This window comes from Vulpes vulpes, chromosome 13 (assembly GCF_048418805.1).
Source record: "Vulpes vulpes isolate BD-2025 chromosome 13, VulVul3, whole genome shotgun sequence".
In the NCBI taxonomy this organism is placed as follows: domain Eukaryota; kingdom Metazoa; phylum Chordata; class Mammalia; order Carnivora; family Canidae; genus Vulpes; species Vulpes vulpes.
The window spans coordinates 79,058,023-79,076,692 of NC_132792.1; the positions used below are offsets into that span (position 1 = coordinate 79,058,023).

Consider the following 18,670-nt stretch of genomic DNA (forward strand, 5'->3'; position numbering starts at 1 on the left):
TACTTTACATTTACTTATTTTATTACAGGAACTTTGTACTTCTTAATCCCCTTCCAGCTGTTTTGCTTATCCTGCCACATCCCTCCTCTCTAGCAACCACTAGTTTGATCTCTATTTAGGAGTCCATTTCTGTTTTTTGTTTGTTCATTTGTTTTTTAGATTGCACATGTAAGTAAAATCATACGACATTTGACATTCTTTGTCTGACTCATTTCACTTCGCATACTACCTACTAGGTCCATCCACATAATCACACATGGCAAGATTTCATTCTTCCACAAACCACATCCTCATTATCCATTCGTCTATCAATGGACACTTGGGTTGCTCTTATATCTTAGCTATTGTGAATAATGCTGTGATAAAATGGAAGTGCAGGTATCTTTTCGAGTTGTGTTTTTGTTTTCTTTGAGTAAATACCTGCAAGTAGAAGTACTGGATTATATGGTATTTCTATTTTTAACTTTTTGAGGAACCTCCATACTGTTTTCCACACTGGCTGCACCAATATACATTCCCATCAACACTACCCAAGTGTTGCCTTTTCTCCTCATCAGTACTTGTTGTTTCTTGTTTTTTTGATACTAGCCATTGTGACAGGTGTGAGATGATATTTCATTATGGTTTTGATTTGCATTTCCCTGTTGATGAGTGATGTTGAGCACCTTTTCATGTGTCTGTCAGCCATCTATATGTCTTCTTTGAAAAAATGTCTATTCAGATCTTCAGCCTAATTTTAATCAGATTATTTTTTTGTTTTGAGTTATATGAGTCTCCACTTTGCTTTTAAAAATGAAAATTTGAAAAATCTTTTTGGAGGGAAATCTAGCAATATTTCTTTATAATTGTTAATGTTCACATTAACTTCTAGAAATTTATCCTCTGGGCACATACAGCACAAGTAAGATAAATATGTAGAGATGTCCATTGTAGCATTATCTGTAATAGCAAAACTTGGAAGATACCCTAAAAAGGCATTATACAGCAGTAATTAAATGGAATACTATACAGCTATTAAAAGGAATGAGGTAAATATATCTATCCATCTAAGAAAAACCAGCAACAGTGTATCTAGTCTGATTCCCTTCTTGTAAAGAAAGGATATTTGTGTACATGCATACAAAACATCTAAAAGAATGGAATGGTGCTTCAGTGAAATAAGAACTAAGAGGGCTAAGAGCGAAAAGACGTTTTATTTTAGACTTTATGCTTCTGATTGTAGATGTATTTTTTATATTGGACACAATACTTTCATAATAAAACAGTGTTAAAAGTTTTATTCATTATTAAGTTACAGCTCTCTGTGTTTTAGATTTCTTCCATTCCTTGCTGGCAGTTCATTGGCTGGATCAGCCACATGTTGGCCTTATTGGACCAAGAGGAAGCTGTTGCTGTCCAGTGCACTGTGGAAGAGATTGCTAATAACTATCCACAGGCAATTGTCTACCCATTTATAATAAGTAGTGAAAGTTATTCCTTCAAAGATACTTCTACTGGTCATAAAAACAAGGAGTTTGTGGCAAGGTGGGTTGATCAAATACTATATGTTATAAAGTGTATAGTAAAAGCAAACACATGGGGCTCAGTTGTAGCATGTGACTCTTGATCTTGGGGTCCTGAGTTCAAGCCCCCTATTGGGCACAGACCTTACTTTAAAAAGAATTTTAAAAAGTAAACATATGGAAGCTTGAGTTTGTCTTCAAATTAATTATAGCTGTCATTGAAAAGTAGAAAATCTTCGACATCTATTTGTTGGATGTATCTGTCGCAGGTGTGTTATTTGTTACTGAATTTCTTTATTTTTTTTTTCTTTTTGAAGTAAACTCTATGACCAGTGTGGGGCTCAAATTTACAAATCAAGAGTTGTATGCTCTACTGACTGAGCCAGCCATGTGCCCCTGAATTTCTTTCCTTCCTTAAAATACATTTCTTCTTAGAATGTTATTTATGAAACAGTCTGTCCTTCTAATAGTAGTGGTTGATAATTAGTAATCTGTTGATTGAGGCAGACTAGATGAGATGCTTTTTGAAGGCAGTTTCTGAACTTACTCTTTAATTCAAAATATCCAAGAAGCTTCTCTTAGTAAGGGTTCAATAGACTGCCTGAAGTGTTGTCCTTTTCATTTTTCCACTTGATTTATAAGTGGAGATTGTTGACATAACTAGCAATGGTCTATTACTTTTGTAAGAATATTTGGTAAATGCATGGTGTTTTAGGCATTCTCAGTTAAGAGCTTTTTATGTCATGACTAGACTCTTAGTTGGTAACATATAGTTTTATATGTGACTATAAATAATTGTATTTAAATAAACTGTAGGCCTTGATCTTTGGAAGATATTTGATTACCTAACCTTGGTAATTGTTTTATAGGATTAAAACTAAGTTGGATCTAGGCGGAGTGATTCAAGATTTTATTAGTGCCCTAGAACAGCTCTCTAATCCTGAAATGCTCTTTAAGGTAATGTAATAGCTTCTAACTCATAAAACGTAGAATTTGGATTGAACTTACTTGCAGTCAACTTGGTTTTTCTCTCTTTCTCTCTCTCTCTCTTTTTTTTTTTTTTTTTTTTTGCACAGGATTGGACTGATGATATCAAAGCCGAACTGGCAAAAAACCCTGTTAATAAAAAAAACATTGAAAAGATGTATGAAAGAATGTATGCGGCCTTGGGAGATCTAAGAGCTCCAGGGCTTGGGGCTTTCAGAAGGAGGTTTATTCAGGTAGGGATAGGTGGCAGCCTGCCTATATAATAATGGAATCATTGTAACAATCAGTAGTTATATTTGCTGGTTTGTTAATAATCCTGGTTTTAAAATGTCTGTTGAATTTGTAAACTTTTCTTCATGCTCAGGTTTTTATATTTGAAGGTTATATGTAGTTTAATATATTTAATTTTTTAAAATTTAAAATTAGTGAACATGGGACTATCTGTTGCCTAATGTGACCAGCAGTATATCCTAAAAGTGAAGATAAAACCATAGCTTTCTGTACATCATGTTATGACATAATATTAGGCTCTACATCATTTCAAATCTGTCTCTTAGTACTGAATATACAAGAGCCTCAGTACAGGAAGTATACATAATGTAAGAGTACTTAAAATCAATGTATTAGCATTAATAAAATGTATAAAATTGGAGAATATTAGATTTGGAAAAGTATTTGTGTTTGTTTTAAGACCAGTGGTCTACATGCATTTTTTGTAAAGGTCCAGATTTTTGGTGTTTAGGCCATACCAGTCTCATGTTATGAATACTCAAATCTGCCTTCCTAGTGCAAAAGCAGCCCTAGACAGTATGTAAATGAATAGGCATGGTTGGGAGGATTCCAATAAAATTTTATTTATTTATTTTTTTAAAGATTTTATTTATTTATTCATGAGAGAGAGAGAGAGAGGCAGAGACACAGAGGGAGAAGCAGGCTCCATGCAGGGAGCCTAATGTGGGACTCGATCCCAGGACTCCAGGATCACGCCCTGGGCCAAAGGCAGGCGCTAAACCACTGAGCCACCCAGGGATCCCTAAAATTTTATTTATAAAAACAGGCAGTGAACCTTGACTTGCAGGTTGTAATTTGCCATACTGTATTCTGTTTTTTTTTTTTTTTTTTTTAAGATTTTATTTATTCATGAGTGACCCAGAGAGAGAGGCAGAGACATAGGCAGAGGGAGAAGCAGGCTTTCCATGGGGAGCCCAATGCGGGACTCAATCCCAGGACTCCAGGATCACGACCTGAGCCAAAGGCAGACGCTCAACCACTGAGCCACCTAGACATCCCTGCCATACCTTATTCTAAACAAAGGAGTTGGATCTGAAAAACAGGAGACTTGCCCTGTATCAAATGGAGAGAATGGCAGAATGGCAACTGACACCAGGTGCCCTAGCATAGTGGAACCAGTTCATCACCTGTGAGAAGGCTTCATTTCAGCAATACTGTTCTGCTGCCTTCCCCCATCTGCCCTGCTCTCAGGATGCTCTGACCCCCACCCCAGAGAGAGGGCAGGGTATTTCATCCTAGTTTGCTGCCTGTCTCTCTCCTTAACCGGTGTGAGAATATCCACAGCAGCCCTTCATCACTTCATGCAGAATAATATGCAGTCCCCAGTTAAGACTGCATGTTATCCCTTTGAATTTGTGGCCACTTCATTTCCCTGCATGCTGGGTACCATAGGGCTGCAGCCTGGAAATCTGTTAGGGTAGACCACTGTTCTTCCCAGGTGCTGCTCAGCACAGCTGCATCCAACCCTGAGGGAGAGTATGCTAGTGGCAGAAACATACTTCCATCATTCCTACCAGCCATGTTTAGAGGTTAATTCTAATACCCTGAAAAATCAGTCTACAACTTACTGCTTTATACCAAATCAACACATAATTTGTGTTAATTAATTAAAATAATAATCTACCAAAACAGAATTGTCTCAGATTTCACTTCAGAGGGCATTATGCCATTCACATATATTGTTGGTGCTGAGTATGTTTGGGAAATACCTAATATTTTCATGCATTCTAGAATTGGAGATTATTTCTATACTTTCAATCCACTTATAGATTAAAAAATAATGGGGTACCTGGGTGGCTCAGTGGTTGAGCATCTGGCTTTGGCTCAGGTCGTGATCCTGGGTTCCTGGGATCGAGTCCTGCATCAGGCGCCCTGCAGGGAGCCTGCTTCTCCCTCTATCTGTGCCTCTACCTCTCACGAATAAATAAATAAAATCTTAAAAAAAAAAAAAAGATTAAGGAATAAATTCATTTTATGTATGTCAATTTTCTTGTAATGGATTATCTTAAAATAGGGCATATATTTCATTTATACCAGGTTTATGTTTTGGGGTGAGTTTTAAATGTGGTAAAAATTTCTAATTAAAGATACTGAGTAAATCTTAGTGACTTGTTACTAAGTCACTGTTAGTGATTCTCTTGAGTTTTTTTTATTTTGATATCAGGATTATAATTTAAATGAATATTTGAGTAGAGATTAATACAAAGAAATATTTGTAATGTTCCATGTTAAAGGATTTGAAGGGGTACATGCACCCCAATGTTTATAGCAGCATTATCAACAATAGCTAGAATATGGAGAGAGCCGAAGTGTCCATTGACTGATGAATGGATAAAGAAGATGTGGTATACACATACACGCACACACACACAATGGGGTATTACTCAATCATCAAAAATGAAATCTTGCCATTTTCAGTGTCATGGATGGAGCTAGTGTGTATTATGCTGAGTGAAATAAGTCAGAGAAAGACAAATACCATTTGATCTCGTGTAATTTAAAAAGAAAAGTGAACACATGGTAAGGGGGAAAAGAAAAAGAGAGAGAAACAAGCCATAAGAGACTCTTAACAAATAGAGAACAAACAGAGTTTATGGAGGGAGGTCGGTGGGAAAGGGGCTAGATGGGTGACGGGTATTAAAGAGGGCACTTGTTGTGATGAGCACTGGGTGTTGTATGTAAGTGATGAGTCATTGAATTCTATCCAGAAACTAATATTGCACTGTATGTTTATTAAAATTTAAATTAAAAAATAATTTAAAAATATAAATTAAGGTTTATACTAGTTTGCGATCCAAAATAATGACTTGAAAGACGTTTATCAGAAGCTCTTCAGCTCTGATGAAGAATCACAGGCTTTTCATTTTATTAAATTACTCCCTTTATTTAGTACCTTGTTCCCAATTACTCCTGCTGTCATAATGATACAGATCAGTAACTAGACAATGTACTCCAAGAGGTTAAAGGTTTTTAAGCTTCATAATTTTAAGATTACAATTTAATGATTATAATTATTACTAACTGTATCCTTTCTGTCGTTTCCTAGGAACACAAACAAAAAGCAGCCTTCATATGTTTAGAGTATTGAAACATTCAAGGAAAACAAAAGTATAAATCTAGAACCTTTCCTGAAGTTCAAACTAAACATTAATGTTTAATGTAAATTATTATTAATTTCAGGTTTTTGGAAAAGAATTTGATAAACACTTTGGGAAGGGAGGTTCTAAGCTACCTGGAATGAAACTCCGTGACTTCGGCAGTATTACCGACTCACTATTTTACAAAATGTGCAAAGACTCAAAGCCACCTGGGAATCTGAAAGAATGCTCACCCTGGATGAGTGACTTCAAAGTAGAATTCTTGAGAAATGAGTTGGAGATTCCTGGTGAGTTTATTCTTGGGGTGACAAAACTGGACTTTAAGGAGAATAGTGGGTGTAGCAAGGACTTTTGAGTTCTAAAAACAGGAATATTGGGTTCTTGGCAGTTACTGTTTTTTAAGAACTTAAAATTTCACTATACTTTTTGTCATTATGACAATCTGTAATTACTGTGAATTAGTATACTTTACTAAATGTCTACTTATAGTTTTCTTATTTTCCTGCTTATACAAGTATTCAGACTTCCATTTAATAATGTAACTGGTAATTTCTCTGAACATACCATGCTTTGCTCCTACTACATTCTTTAGAAATGTAATATAGGTACAAATGCAAATCCCTTCCTTGGATGTGCATATTGGTCCCATTTAAAATGACAAAGATAAAACAAATAAAATAAATAAAATAAAATAAAATAAAATAAATAAAATAAATAAAATAAATAAAATAATAAGATAAAATAATAAAAAAATAAAATAAAATAATAAAAAATATTAAAAAATAAAATGACAAAGATAAATGATCTACCTTCAGGACAGAGAATTGTGACTATGAGGATAGAGGCACAGCAAGCTGGTCTGATGTGAACACAGCAAGATTTTTCAAAGAGAGTCTTTATACATTCCACATTCTTCACCCTAGAATTTGCCAAAGAAATATTTTATTATGGTTATTCATATTCTCATATAGTGGATATAAGAAAAAATTGGAAAAACACTTTGTGATTATTAACTGCTCTGCATCGCATGAAAGAAAGCTGAATATGTAGGCCTCCTCTTATGCAGCTTGATTCTCCTTGATATAATAGAGTTTTCTAGCTTATTGCATTATTTTTTCTGTTTGGAATTTTTCTACTCTATAATAGGAAGCTATTTTCCATTAGATTGAGAAATAATAGCATTATTTTTTAAAAAAACTCAAATTTTGGGGGGGCACTTGAGTAGCTCAGTCGGTTAAGCATCCAACTTTTACTTTCAGCTCAGGTCATGATCTCAAGATTGTGAGATTGAGTCCTGTATCAAGCGCCGCACTTAGGGAATTTGCTTGAGAGTCTCTCTCTCTGCCCCCCCTCCCCCTTTCATGTGCTTTTTCTCCATCTCTCTCTTTAGAATAAATAAATATTTTTTTGAAAGATTTTATTTATTTATTCATCGGAGATACATACACACAGAGACATAGGCAGAGGGAGAAGCAGGCACCTTGGGGGAGCCTGATGTGGGACTTGATCCCAAGAATCCAGGATCATGCCCTGAGCCAAAGGCAGATGCTCAATCACTGAGCCACCCAGGCGCCCCAATCAATAAATCTTTTTTAAAGAAGTCAAATGTCTTTAAAATAAAAACTTACAATAAAAAATTTTATCACATAGCTTTTTATTATTATAATCATCATCATTATTATTATTATTATTATTATTATTATTATTATTATTATATAAACAGGTATATGTTAAAATACAGGGTTCTATAACAAGCTATATCTAAGTAAGGCTTCTGTGGTTTGTCTTAGGTCAGTATGATGGCAAAGGAAAGCCACTACCAGAATACCATGCACGAATCGCTGGGTTTGATGAGCGGGTAGGTGCCAATGTCTGTGACTATTGCCAGTATATGACAAGTTTTGGTGAGTAACTATTGGATGAAGGAAGAGGAATTAGTCATAAATAGCTTCAGGGCCTATTTGTCTTCATTGTACTCTATTCTGTCCTGAAAGTATTTACATAGCAAATCTCTCATCAGTCAAAAATGATTCCTGTAAAGATTATTATCGGTGTTTAGTTTTTCAGGTATGAGAATGACATATTTGTCTTTACTAGAGAAAGGAGCTTTCCATCTTGATCTTAAATGCATAGAGTTTTCTGATCCTATTAGTTACTGAAGCTCTTAATACAATGCTTCAGTGCTTTAATGTAACAAATTCAAAGAGTAAACTCTGTGTACATGCTTCAGTGTTTTAATGTAACAAACTCAAAGAGTAAACTGTGTGTGTGTGTCTATTTTAAAACATAGGTAGAGTTAACTTTAGGAAGTTAACATGTTATAAGTTGCTTATTTATAAGGAATTATTTATATCTATATTTTATAAGCAATTATTTGTAACAAGGAATGTGAAGTTTCTAGAGGCACAGCAGTAGGACATAAACAAGTAACAAATATTTCCCTGGCACTAGGTTCTGTATTAGTTTTCTGTCACTTCACTGTCTCTTTGAGGAATCTGTACCAACCAGCCTTACTTTTTCTCTTTTGATAATGATACGATCAGTTTTTCTATCAGTTTCTTAGACTGCACCTAAAATATTTTCTTAATTTTTAAAGATAAAAGTAATGGCTTCTATCAGAAAGCCGAAGCGCATCATCATCCGAGGCCATGATGAGAAGGAGTACCCTTTCCTTGTCAAGGGAGGTGAAGATCTGCGGCAGGACCAGAGGATCGAACAACTCTTTGAGGTCATGAATGTCCTCCTTTCTCAGGACACCGCCTGTAGCCAGAGAAACATGCAGCTGAAGACTTACCATGTTATACCCATGACCTCCAGGTGGGACCAGTGCACATAGTCATTCTAGAATAGGTTTTTTTGAGTGTAAATTTTAGGACTGGACCAAATCCTTGTTTAAGGTTACAGAGATGGGATTTAGTATTTTAGCTTTCATAAAGACAGGGCTATAAACAGAACTAACAAGCACTTGTAAACCTTTGATTTTCAAACTTAATATGGAGAAAGTAAATGAAGAACTGACTTGAGGAAATCTGCTTTGATTCTACGGAACTTTTTTCTGGTGAGGAAAAAGAGGTTTAGGTTTGTGTTCATAAACTATTTATTCTCCTTTTCAGATTAGGACTAATTGAATGGATTGAAAATACTCTTACCTTGAAGGACTTCCTTTTGAGTAACATGTCACGAGAGGAGAAAGCAGCTTATACAAGGTGATGTGGAGCTTACATACTCCTCCTTCAACTCTGCCCAGACATATTGCAAGCCTGTTGCTCCCCAGGCATAATCTCCCTGAGTAATGTTGTTTTAGAATAAGTTCCTCTACCTCATGTTTCCGGTGACATTTCTGGGCCCCTTTTAATTTGGAGCTCTGAGCCACACCCAGGTCAGTTTTCTCCACCTCTGGCTAGATGAATAAGCTAAATGGAATAGAGGGTTCCAAACAGTAGCTGCATGGATTCTACCACAATGAAAAAAAATGGTATTAGCTTTGCAACAACAGTAATGAATATCTTAAGGAAATAAAAAGATTAGCAGCTAACATTTAATTAAACATTTTCTGCATGCTAGGTAGTATTCTCAGTTATTAATGTGTGTGAAGTCATTTCTTTCTTACAAAAACCTGCAAATTATTATTAACAGCTCTGTACAGATGAGGAAGTTTTGGCCCAGAGAGTTTATATAACTTGTCACAGGCTGCCCAGCACGTAAGTGGGCTACCTAGGATTATTAGTAATTAATTCTAGGTCATGATATTGGTGCTTTTTATTTTTCTTTACCCTTTTATTATATTTTCCAAGTTTTCAACAACGAACATAGATTTTTAATCAGAAAGCCTTTTGGTTTTTTTTTCTGTAAAGAAAAGTAAGGACAACATTGAAAGACATTTTGAAGAAGGAATTGAGAAGTTTGGATGAAGGAAGAGGAAATGACCGTAATTAGCTTTAAGGCCTGTTTCTTTTTATTGTACTCTGTTCTGTCCTGAAAGCATTTAAATAGGAGCAAAATTCTCATCAGTCAAAAATGATTTCTGTAAAATTAAGAATATTCTTACCAAAGTCTTGCTCCTGCTAAATAAGGCTGTGTGTACGAACTTTTAATTTCAATCATTTGAGTCCTTTGCCTGCAGTTGTTCTGTGTTCCTTGGAGGACAGGGAAACTGATGGACAGTACTTCCTGGAGTTAAGAAGTCCAGATCTTACTCATGCTAACTTATTCTGACTTTTAGTGGGAATCTTGCAAAACTGACTTGCCCTTTCCTTTGTTCCTTTGCCTCCGTGTCTAAGATGGAATAGTAATGTAAAATACATAGGGTAAACATAGGTGTTGGTGGAGTTCAAAGTGCTTTTCAAATACAGAAGTGTATAAATTACTTCTCACTACCTTTTTATAACAAGGCACTTCCAGCCCCCCATTAATAAAATCATTGCTTTTTTTTTAAGATTTTTTTTTAAAGATTTAATATTTATTCATGAGAGACACAGAAAGAGAGGCAGAGACATAGGCAGGGAGAGAAGCAGGCTCCATGCAGGGACCCCAATGCAGGACTCGATCCTGGGACTCCAGGATCACGCCCTGGGCTGAAGGCAGGCGCTCAACCACTGAGCCACCCAGTCATCCCAAATCATTCCTATTTTTTTCTTAATTTGCATGTTGCAGTTTTCTAACCTAAAGATTTTCATTCCAATTGAAACTTGGAGAGAATTTAGATTGAAATGGAGGGTTGTATTGTGAAATTAACTTAGTAGCAACTCAGAAAAGATTCACTTTAAGTAATTGAACTACTAACAGATGAAATAGTTCTATCTTTAGATTTCTTTTTAGGAAAATTTGTTAAATCTTTTGACAAACCCCAAAGTGGCCAAACATACAAAACACATTTCCAACAGCTCACTATGCCTTTTGCCTATGAACCATTACTAAAAATAGCTTTCTAAGTTCAATTCAAAGCCATTGTCATTTAAGATAATTCCTTACTGTATTTTTTTAATTTTTTTTATTGGAATTCAATTTGCCAACATTTAGCATAACACCCAGTGCTCATCCCACCAAGTGTCCCCCTCAGTGCCCATCACCCAGTCACCCCAACTACCCGCCCATCTCCCCTTCCACTATCCCTTGTTCATTTCCCAGAGCCTTGTTGTATTTCATACGGATTTTGTATGTATCTACATACTGGAAATGGTGAAGAAAGAGTGTGACAATCCAAAAACAGACTTAATCCATCTTCAACGCATAACTTGTCACCTTTTAGTTTGTAGTAGTAATATGGCTTATCATTTCTTGCCTACTTTGAGGAAGATGCATGTTGTACTGTCATCTTGTTAAGGTTCTTTTCCACTACCAGATTTTTAGAACCATATGCCTGAATCATAAAAACTTATGTTTAATTTATCTTGTTCTCTGTATGGAGTGGGAAATTTATTGTATCTGATCATTTTGTGCCTGAATTTTGGCATAGGAAAGGGCTTTGATTTCTTTAGGAGTAACGAACAGTGAATTATGATATATTGAGATTCTAGATCCAAAGTAACATGGGTTCACTGTTAATATTAAATATGATTAAAAGTCATATTTATTTCCCTGGCTCTTCACTATTTTTCAATGAATTCTTGGTGATCTTTGCCACTGAAATCATTATAATGCTAAATATCTTCCTAGTGCTGATTCTCTTTTTCCTACTTATTAGTGATCCCAAAGCACCACCATGTGAATATAGAGATTGGCTGGCAAAGATGTCTGGAAAATATGATGTTGGCGCTTACATGTCAATGTTTAAGTAAGTTTTGTTTTGATTTTCCTTTTTACTAGCTAGTTAATTCTTCTCAAAGTTGCATGTTACTTTTGTTTCTTAGAAAGTTTGCCTCAGATCATCAAAACCTAGTTATTTGATATTTGAGCCTCAGTATAAATTTTAAATTTCAAGTCACAGAAATTTGTTCTAATTAGTCATTTCCTATTAAATCATAGGGCAGCTAGTCGTACTGAAACAGTCACATCTTTTAGAAGGAGAGAAAGTAAAGTGCCAGCTGATCTCTTAAAGTAAGTATCCTCCTGATTTTATAAGCCAGCTGGTGGCATAACAGAGACTACAGAGATCATGTCTCCCTCCCCCAGGCGGGCCTTTCTGAAGATGAGCACAGGCCCTGCAGCCTTCCTGGCACTTCGCTCCCACTTTGCCAGTTCTCATGCTCTTATGTGCATTAGCCACTGGATTCTGGGTATTGGAGACAGACATCTGAACAATTTCATGGTAAGCATGGAGACAGGCGGATTGATCGGAATCGACTTTGGACATGCATTTGGATCAGCTACTCAGGTATATGCACCTTGTTCTCATTGTTCTTGGCTGATTTAGAACCATAGTCATAGGACCTTCTGGAAATGGATAGGTTTTAAAGAAGAAATGACACATCAATTAGCTTGGTTTGTCATAGTCCTTGAATTTGACATTCTTACAGAATAAGGGAGAATCTCAACTTTGTTTTGGCGTTGTTCAAACGGGTTGCAGAAGGTGTGGTGATGAATTATATAATCAAAGCCAAGAATAGAATGTATTTCTATAAAGAGGGAAAACTATAAGGAAATTTTATGAAGCCCTATAATCAAAATGTCTTCTACAAGATGTGATATAAATCTCTGACATTAAACACTGAAGTTTTTTTTTTTTTTTTCTAAGATTTTATTTATTCATGAGTGACACAGAGACATAGGCAGAGGGAGAAGCAGGCTCCCCATGGGGAGCCCAATGCGTGACTCAGTCCCAGGACCCCGGGGATCACGAGCTGAGCCAAAGGCAAATGCTCAACCACTGAGCCACCCATGTGCCCCTAAATTCTGAAGTTTTCAATTATATTTGTAAATCTCTGCAGGCTGTGTGATCCTACACACATAGGTTTGTGCATTACAAAGATGATTGTGTTGATTACTCATGGGCACAGTGGATTCACATCTATGTAACTAATTTCAAGAAAAGAAGAGTTCATATTTTCACTGTGAATAACTGTGGGAGGATGTTTTGTGCCTTTTCTTTTGAGATTTCTAGTTCGTATGTTATCCTTCTCATAGCTGTTTTTTTCTCTAGTTTCTGCCTGTCCCTGAGTTGATGCCTTTTCGTCTGACTCGCCAATTTATCAATCTGATGTTACCAATGAAAGAAGCAGGTGTTGTGTATAGTATCATGGTGCATGCACTGCGAGCCTTCCGCTCACACTCTGACCTGCTTACTAACACCATGGACGTGTTTGTAAAGGAACCTTCCTTCGACTGGAAAGTAGGCTTGTTTATATGCACTTTCCATTTTTCTTACAGTATACCAGGGACTGATCTGGGACCTCTTATGTGATAGAAATACATCAGATTGTGTTTATTAATATATTAATGTTGTTTTGTAAAGTATTTCTTAAAATTAACATTTGGGGTCAGTTGGCCTGAAAACCAGATAAAAGACATAATCTTCATTTGGAAAAAACTGTTCTTTCATTTGAGTATATTTCTAATGAGGAGTTAATATATATAGACCCATGGGTGATGGTGGATCTGGTTTCTGAGACAACGTTTTGTTTTGTTTTTTTTTTTTAAGATATACAAATTGTTTTTTTCTTTTTTTTTTTTTTTTTAATTTTATTTATTTATTATGAGAGACACAGAGAGAGAGAGAGGCAGAGACACAGAGGGAGAACCAGGCTCCAAGCAGGGAGCCTGTGTGGGACTCGATCCTGGGACTCCAGGATCATGCCCTGGGCCAGAAGGCATACGCTTAACCACTGAGCCACCCAGGCGTCCCTGAGACAACTTTTAGTTTAAAATCTGTTCCATGTGAGGTTCCTTGATTTGTTGCATAGTGCTTTCTTAAGTACTGAGTTTCTTCATAATACAGCCCAAAAGAATGAAGCTTAGTGAGGGCATCCTTATAGGGTATGGTACCACTGTCATTGTCACTGTTATGTATAATACTACTAGAATGTGTATAAAAAGCTATAAAGTTCTCCCCAGTTATAGATGTTTATTTTAAAATAATTGTTCAATCTGTTTGGATGTAATCATATAAACTTAAAATAAGCAGAGAACATCATGTTCTTTTCTTTTAGAATTTTGAACAGAAAATGTTAAAAAAAGGAGGATCATGGATTCAAGAAATTAACATAACTGAAAAAAATTGGTATCCCCGGCAAAAAATACATTACGCTAAGAGAAAGTTAGCAGGTGCCAATCCAGCAGTTATTACTTGGTAAGATGGTTATTTGTGAAGAAAAAAACAAAACGCTAACATACTACTATTTACTGAAGAATTACTAATGTATAATGTGCTGAGTAGTTTTCATTTAGCCTGTGATATTAGCATTATTATCTTCATTTTACAGATGTAAAAAGCATGGCTTGGGGCAGCCCGGGTGGCTCAGCGGTTTAGCGCTGCCTTCGGCCCAGGGCCTGATCCTGGAGACCTGGGGTCGAGTCCCATGTCAGGCTTCCTGCATGGAGGCTACTTCTTTTTTTCTTTCCTTTTCTTTTTTTTTTTTTTTAATTGGAGTTCAATTTGCCAACATATAGCATAACACCCAGTGCTCATCCCATCAAGTGCCCCCCTCAGAGCCCGTTACCCAGTCACCCCCACCCCCTGCCCACCTCCCTTTCCACCACTCCTTGTTTGTTTCCCAGAGTTAGGAGTCTCTCATGTTCTGCCTCCCTTTCTGATATTTCCCACTAATTTTTTATCCTTTCCCCTTTATTCCTTTTCACTATTTTTTATATTCCCCAAATGAATGAGACCATATAATGTTTGTCCTTCTCCGATTGACTTACTTCACTCAGCATAATACCCTCCAGTTCCATCCACGTTGAAGCAAATGGTGGGTATTTGTCGTTTCTAATGGCTGAGGAATATTCCATTGTATACATAGACCACATCTTCTTTATCCATCATCTTTCGATGGACACCGAGGCTCCTTCCACAGTTGGGCTGTTGAGGACATTGCTGCTATAAACATCGGGGTGCAGGTGTCCCAGCGTTTCACTGCATCTGTATCTTTGGGGTAAATCCCCAGCAGAGCAATTTCTGGGTTGTAGGGCAGGTCTATTTTTAACTCTTTGAGGAACCTCCACACAGTTTTCCAGAGTGGCTGCACCAGTTCACATCCCCACCAGTAGTGCAAGAGGATTCCCCTTTCATGGAGCCTACTTCTGTCTCTGCCTATGTCTCTGCCTCTCTCTCTCTCTCTCTCTGTCTGTCATGAATACATAAATAAAATCTTTAAAAAAAAAAAAAAAAACATGGCTTAAGAAAATTGATTTTTCCAAGGCTGGGCAGGGTCCGTATCCCTGAAGGGTGTGTACTTGGCCTCTGCCCTCTTAGCATAGTCTTCAGGCTTCAGGTCATTACCTGGAATAACCTGTATCAATGTGAGGAACAATAGGAACTTTTTTTTTTTTTTTAAGATTTTGAGAGCAAGAGTGAGAGCAAGCATGAGCCAGGAGGGCAGCAGAGGGAGAGAGAGAAACAGACTCCCCGCTGAGCAGGAAGCCTGATGTGGGGCCCAGTCCCAGGACCCTGAGATCATAACATGAACCAAAGGCCAACATTTAACTGACTGAGCCAACCAGGTACCCCCAGCAGCAGCATTTTTAGGCAATTGCACTAATATTTTTGTATATAAGAGGAGACTTAGATTCTAAATTTGCTTTTGTCCTTTTTAGGACAAACTGTGATCTTGGTAGGCACAGCACACAGGTGTAGAGAATGTAGTATGTGCTTGTTAGACAAGAATCCAAATTGGGTTAACCTTCAAGTGAGCTTCAAAAATTTTTCTTGTTGAGGTCTAAAGCAAACAAATTTATAGAAATGTTTCACAAGAGGGAAACAAGTTGGACTTTAAAATTAAGTAATAGTATTCTAATCTGTGATCAGTTGGTCAAGGTACGAATAGTTTTTCCAAAATATGGCTCTGGCAAAAGAACAAAGGTGGATCCCTGTCTCACACCATACACAAAAATTAATGCAGAATGGATCAAAGATTTAAATGTAAGAAGTAAAACTATGAGATACTTAAAGAAGCACAGGGGTAGATCTTCATGACCTGAATTTGGCAAGAACATCTGCCATTTTTAGGTATAACACCAAAAAGCATAAGCAAGAAAAAAAGAATAGATAAATTCATCAAAATTTAAAAATTTTGTGCTTTACAGGATACCATCATGAAAGTAAAAAGACAACCTCACAAGAATGGGAAAAAATATTTAAAAGTCATAGCTGATAAGGGACTTGTATTTAGAATACATTTAAAAAAAAAATAAACTAACAAACTAACACTATAACTCAATAAAAAGACAACCCAATTTAAAAATGACCAAAGGATTTGAGCAGACATTTCTTTAGGAGGATATACATATGGGAAGATGCTTAAAATTATTATTACAAATGAAGTACCACTTCATACCCACTAGAATGGCTATAATAATAAAATGGCATACAGAGGTGCCTGGGTGGCACAATTGGTTGAGCGTCTGACTCTTGGTGTCAACTCAGCTCATGATCTCAGGGTTGTGAGATCAAGCCCCATGTTGGGCTCCACACTCGATACAGAGTCTCCCCCTCCCTTCCCCCTCTCTTTCTCTCTGAAATAAATCAATGTTTAAAAAAATGAAATATAGTAGAATGTGGAGAAATTAGAGCCCTTGTATGTTGCTATTAAGAATGTAAAATAGGGATCCCTGGGTGGCGCAGCGGTTTGGCGCCTGCCTTTGGCCCAGGGCACGATCCTGGGTCTCCAGGATCGAATCCCACGTCGGGCTCCCTGCGTGGAGCCTGCTTCTCCCTCTGCCTGTGTCTCTGCCTCTCTCCCTCTCTCTCTGTGACTATCATAAAATAAAAAAAAAAAAAAAAAGAATGTAAAATAGTGTAGCTGCCATGAAAAACAGTGGCAGTTTCTCAAAAAGTTAAATAGAATTACCATTTGGCCCTGTAATTCCACCCCTAAATACAAACCAAAGAGAAATGAAAGTGTACATTTACACAAAAACTTGTAGACAATTTTTTTTAATACTTTTAAATTCTGTTAGAATTTTTTATTAGGTGAGCTTTGTTTATTTTTTAAAAAGAATCTCCACACCCACCAGGGGGACTGTTAACTACAACCCTGAGATCAGGAGTCACATGTCCTATCAATTGAGCCAACTAGGCACCTGTAGGTAGACAAGTTTTAATAGCAACATTATTCATGTTCTATGTTCCAACAAATCCAGTCTCTTGATTTTAAGGTTATAAGCCACAGAAAATATTCTATAAGTGATAAGAGGGAATGTTTGGATAAGATAGCCAGGGAAGCAAGCAACAAAGGGAAAATAATGAATGGTTCATGTTTTTGTATTTGTTTAATCTTTTTTCCAGCGATGAGCTGTTCCTGGGCCATGAGAAGGCACTTGCCTTTGAAGATTATGTGGCTGTAGCACGAGGAAGCAAAGATCACAACATCCGTGCCCAACAACCAGAGAATGGACTGTCAGAAGAGGCTCAAGTAAAGTGCTTGATTGACCAGGCAACAGACCCCAACATCCTTGGCAGAACTTGGATAGGGTGGGAGCCCTGGATGTGAAGAACTATGGGAGTCAGCAGATAAACAAGCATGAAAGTGGTTAAAGCATCTCCTAAACTTTCATCTATAGCCATCAATTTTCCTGAAGCACTGAAGGGAAGAAATCTATTTAGTGGTAAAGTCGTCTTATAGCAGGAGTTTAATCAAGACCATGATGAATAAGTGAATATTGATATGAATGATTAGGTTACGATTATGATAGACTTAAAATAGGAAAATATATATCTAGGTTCATACAAGTATTAAATCAAGAATATAGCATATTGCAAAGTGCTACAACTTAGCTAAACCAGCTCTCTTAATAAATGGTGTAAGTATGAACATTCCATGCAGTGTTCTCATTAGTAATTATGTTCATTGGAAATAAGACCCAGAAGACTTCATCACTAAGATTTTATGAGAGTAAAGCCAAAAGCGTGATAAGGTGTTACATTAGTAGTATAGGAATCATAATGAATGATATGGCTTATAATACTTAGAAATGATTGCTTTTGATATTTTAGGGTATTTTTAGGTCATTTTCTTTCATTTTATTCTCTTCTAATTTAGACATTTCATGATAGATTTGTTCTCCAAAAGAGAAAGTATTTAGCAGAGAGAAAAAACCTTGGCCTTAGCACTCACTTTTGCTGTTCATATCCACAACAGGAAGGTAGATAACAGTGCTTGGCATCTCAGCCTCAGGATTTCTAACTTCAGGAATTGCAAGTATGATGATAGGGATAGCATACAGCATTTCAATTCTAGGGGAAAAAAACAAAAACGAAACAAACCCCTATTGGAAATGAATTCCTTATTTGGAGACAAAACATACATTTAGGGGTGCCTGGGTGGCTCAGTGGTTGAGCGTCTGCCTTTGGCTCAGGGCGTGATCCCGGAGTCCCAGGATCGAGCCCTGCATGGGGCTCCCTGCATGGGGCTCCCTGCATGGAGCCTGCTTCCCCTCTGCCTGTGTCTCTGCCTCTCTCTCTCTCTCTCTCATGAATAAATAAATAAAATTTTAAAAATACACGTTCTAAAACAGCAAGATCAAATTATGAGACACAAAAATAGCTTCCTTTCCTTCACAGAATCTCTGCCTCTCCTCTAAGCCTGCACATACCTGAACTGTTTTCATGTTGGCTCTGAGCTTTCTGTTACTGTTTGTCTTTAAACATTTATATTTGGAGACTTTTGTGTGCTTTTGAAAAATAATAAATTTAGGAACATG

The 18,670-nt window shown here is 36.8% G+C and overlaps 1 protein-coding gene across 3 annotated transcripts in view; it reads left to right on the forward strand.

The window, feature by feature from the left end:
* The window catches only part of PRKDC (protein kinase, DNA-activated, catalytic subunit), a 202,131-nt gene extending 184,345 nt beyond the window's left edge, over positions 1-17,786 (forward strand). For all 3 annotated transcript variants that reach the window (XM_026011042.2, XM_072734772.1, XM_072734773.1), the window contains 13 exons: positions 1,313-1,524; positions 2,372-2,459; positions 2,579-2,722; positions 5,961-6,165; positions 7,669-7,736; positions 8,475-8,695; positions 8,992-9,084; positions 11,562-11,651; positions 11,843-11,914; positions 11,990-12,191; positions 12,957-13,145; positions 13,963-14,102; positions 17,256-17,786. In XM_026011042.2, coding sequence (XP_025866827.2) covers positions 1,313-1,524; positions 2,372-2,459; positions 2,579-2,722; positions 5,961-6,165; positions 7,669-7,736; positions 8,475-8,695; positions 8,992-9,084; positions 11,562-11,651; positions 11,843-11,914; positions 11,990-12,191; positions 12,957-13,145; positions 13,963-14,102; positions 17,256-17,460 — 1,929 coding nt within the window. In that variant the 3' untranslated portion in view covers positions 17,461-17,786. The remainder of the gene's footprint in view (positions 1-1,312; positions 1,525-2,371; positions 2,460-2,578; positions 2,723-5,960; positions 6,166-7,668; positions 7,737-8,474; positions 8,696-8,991; positions 9,085-11,561; positions 11,652-11,842; positions 11,915-11,989; positions 12,192-12,956; positions 13,146-13,962; positions 14,103-17,255) is intronic.
* Positions 17,787-18,670: the final 884 nt, after the last annotated feature.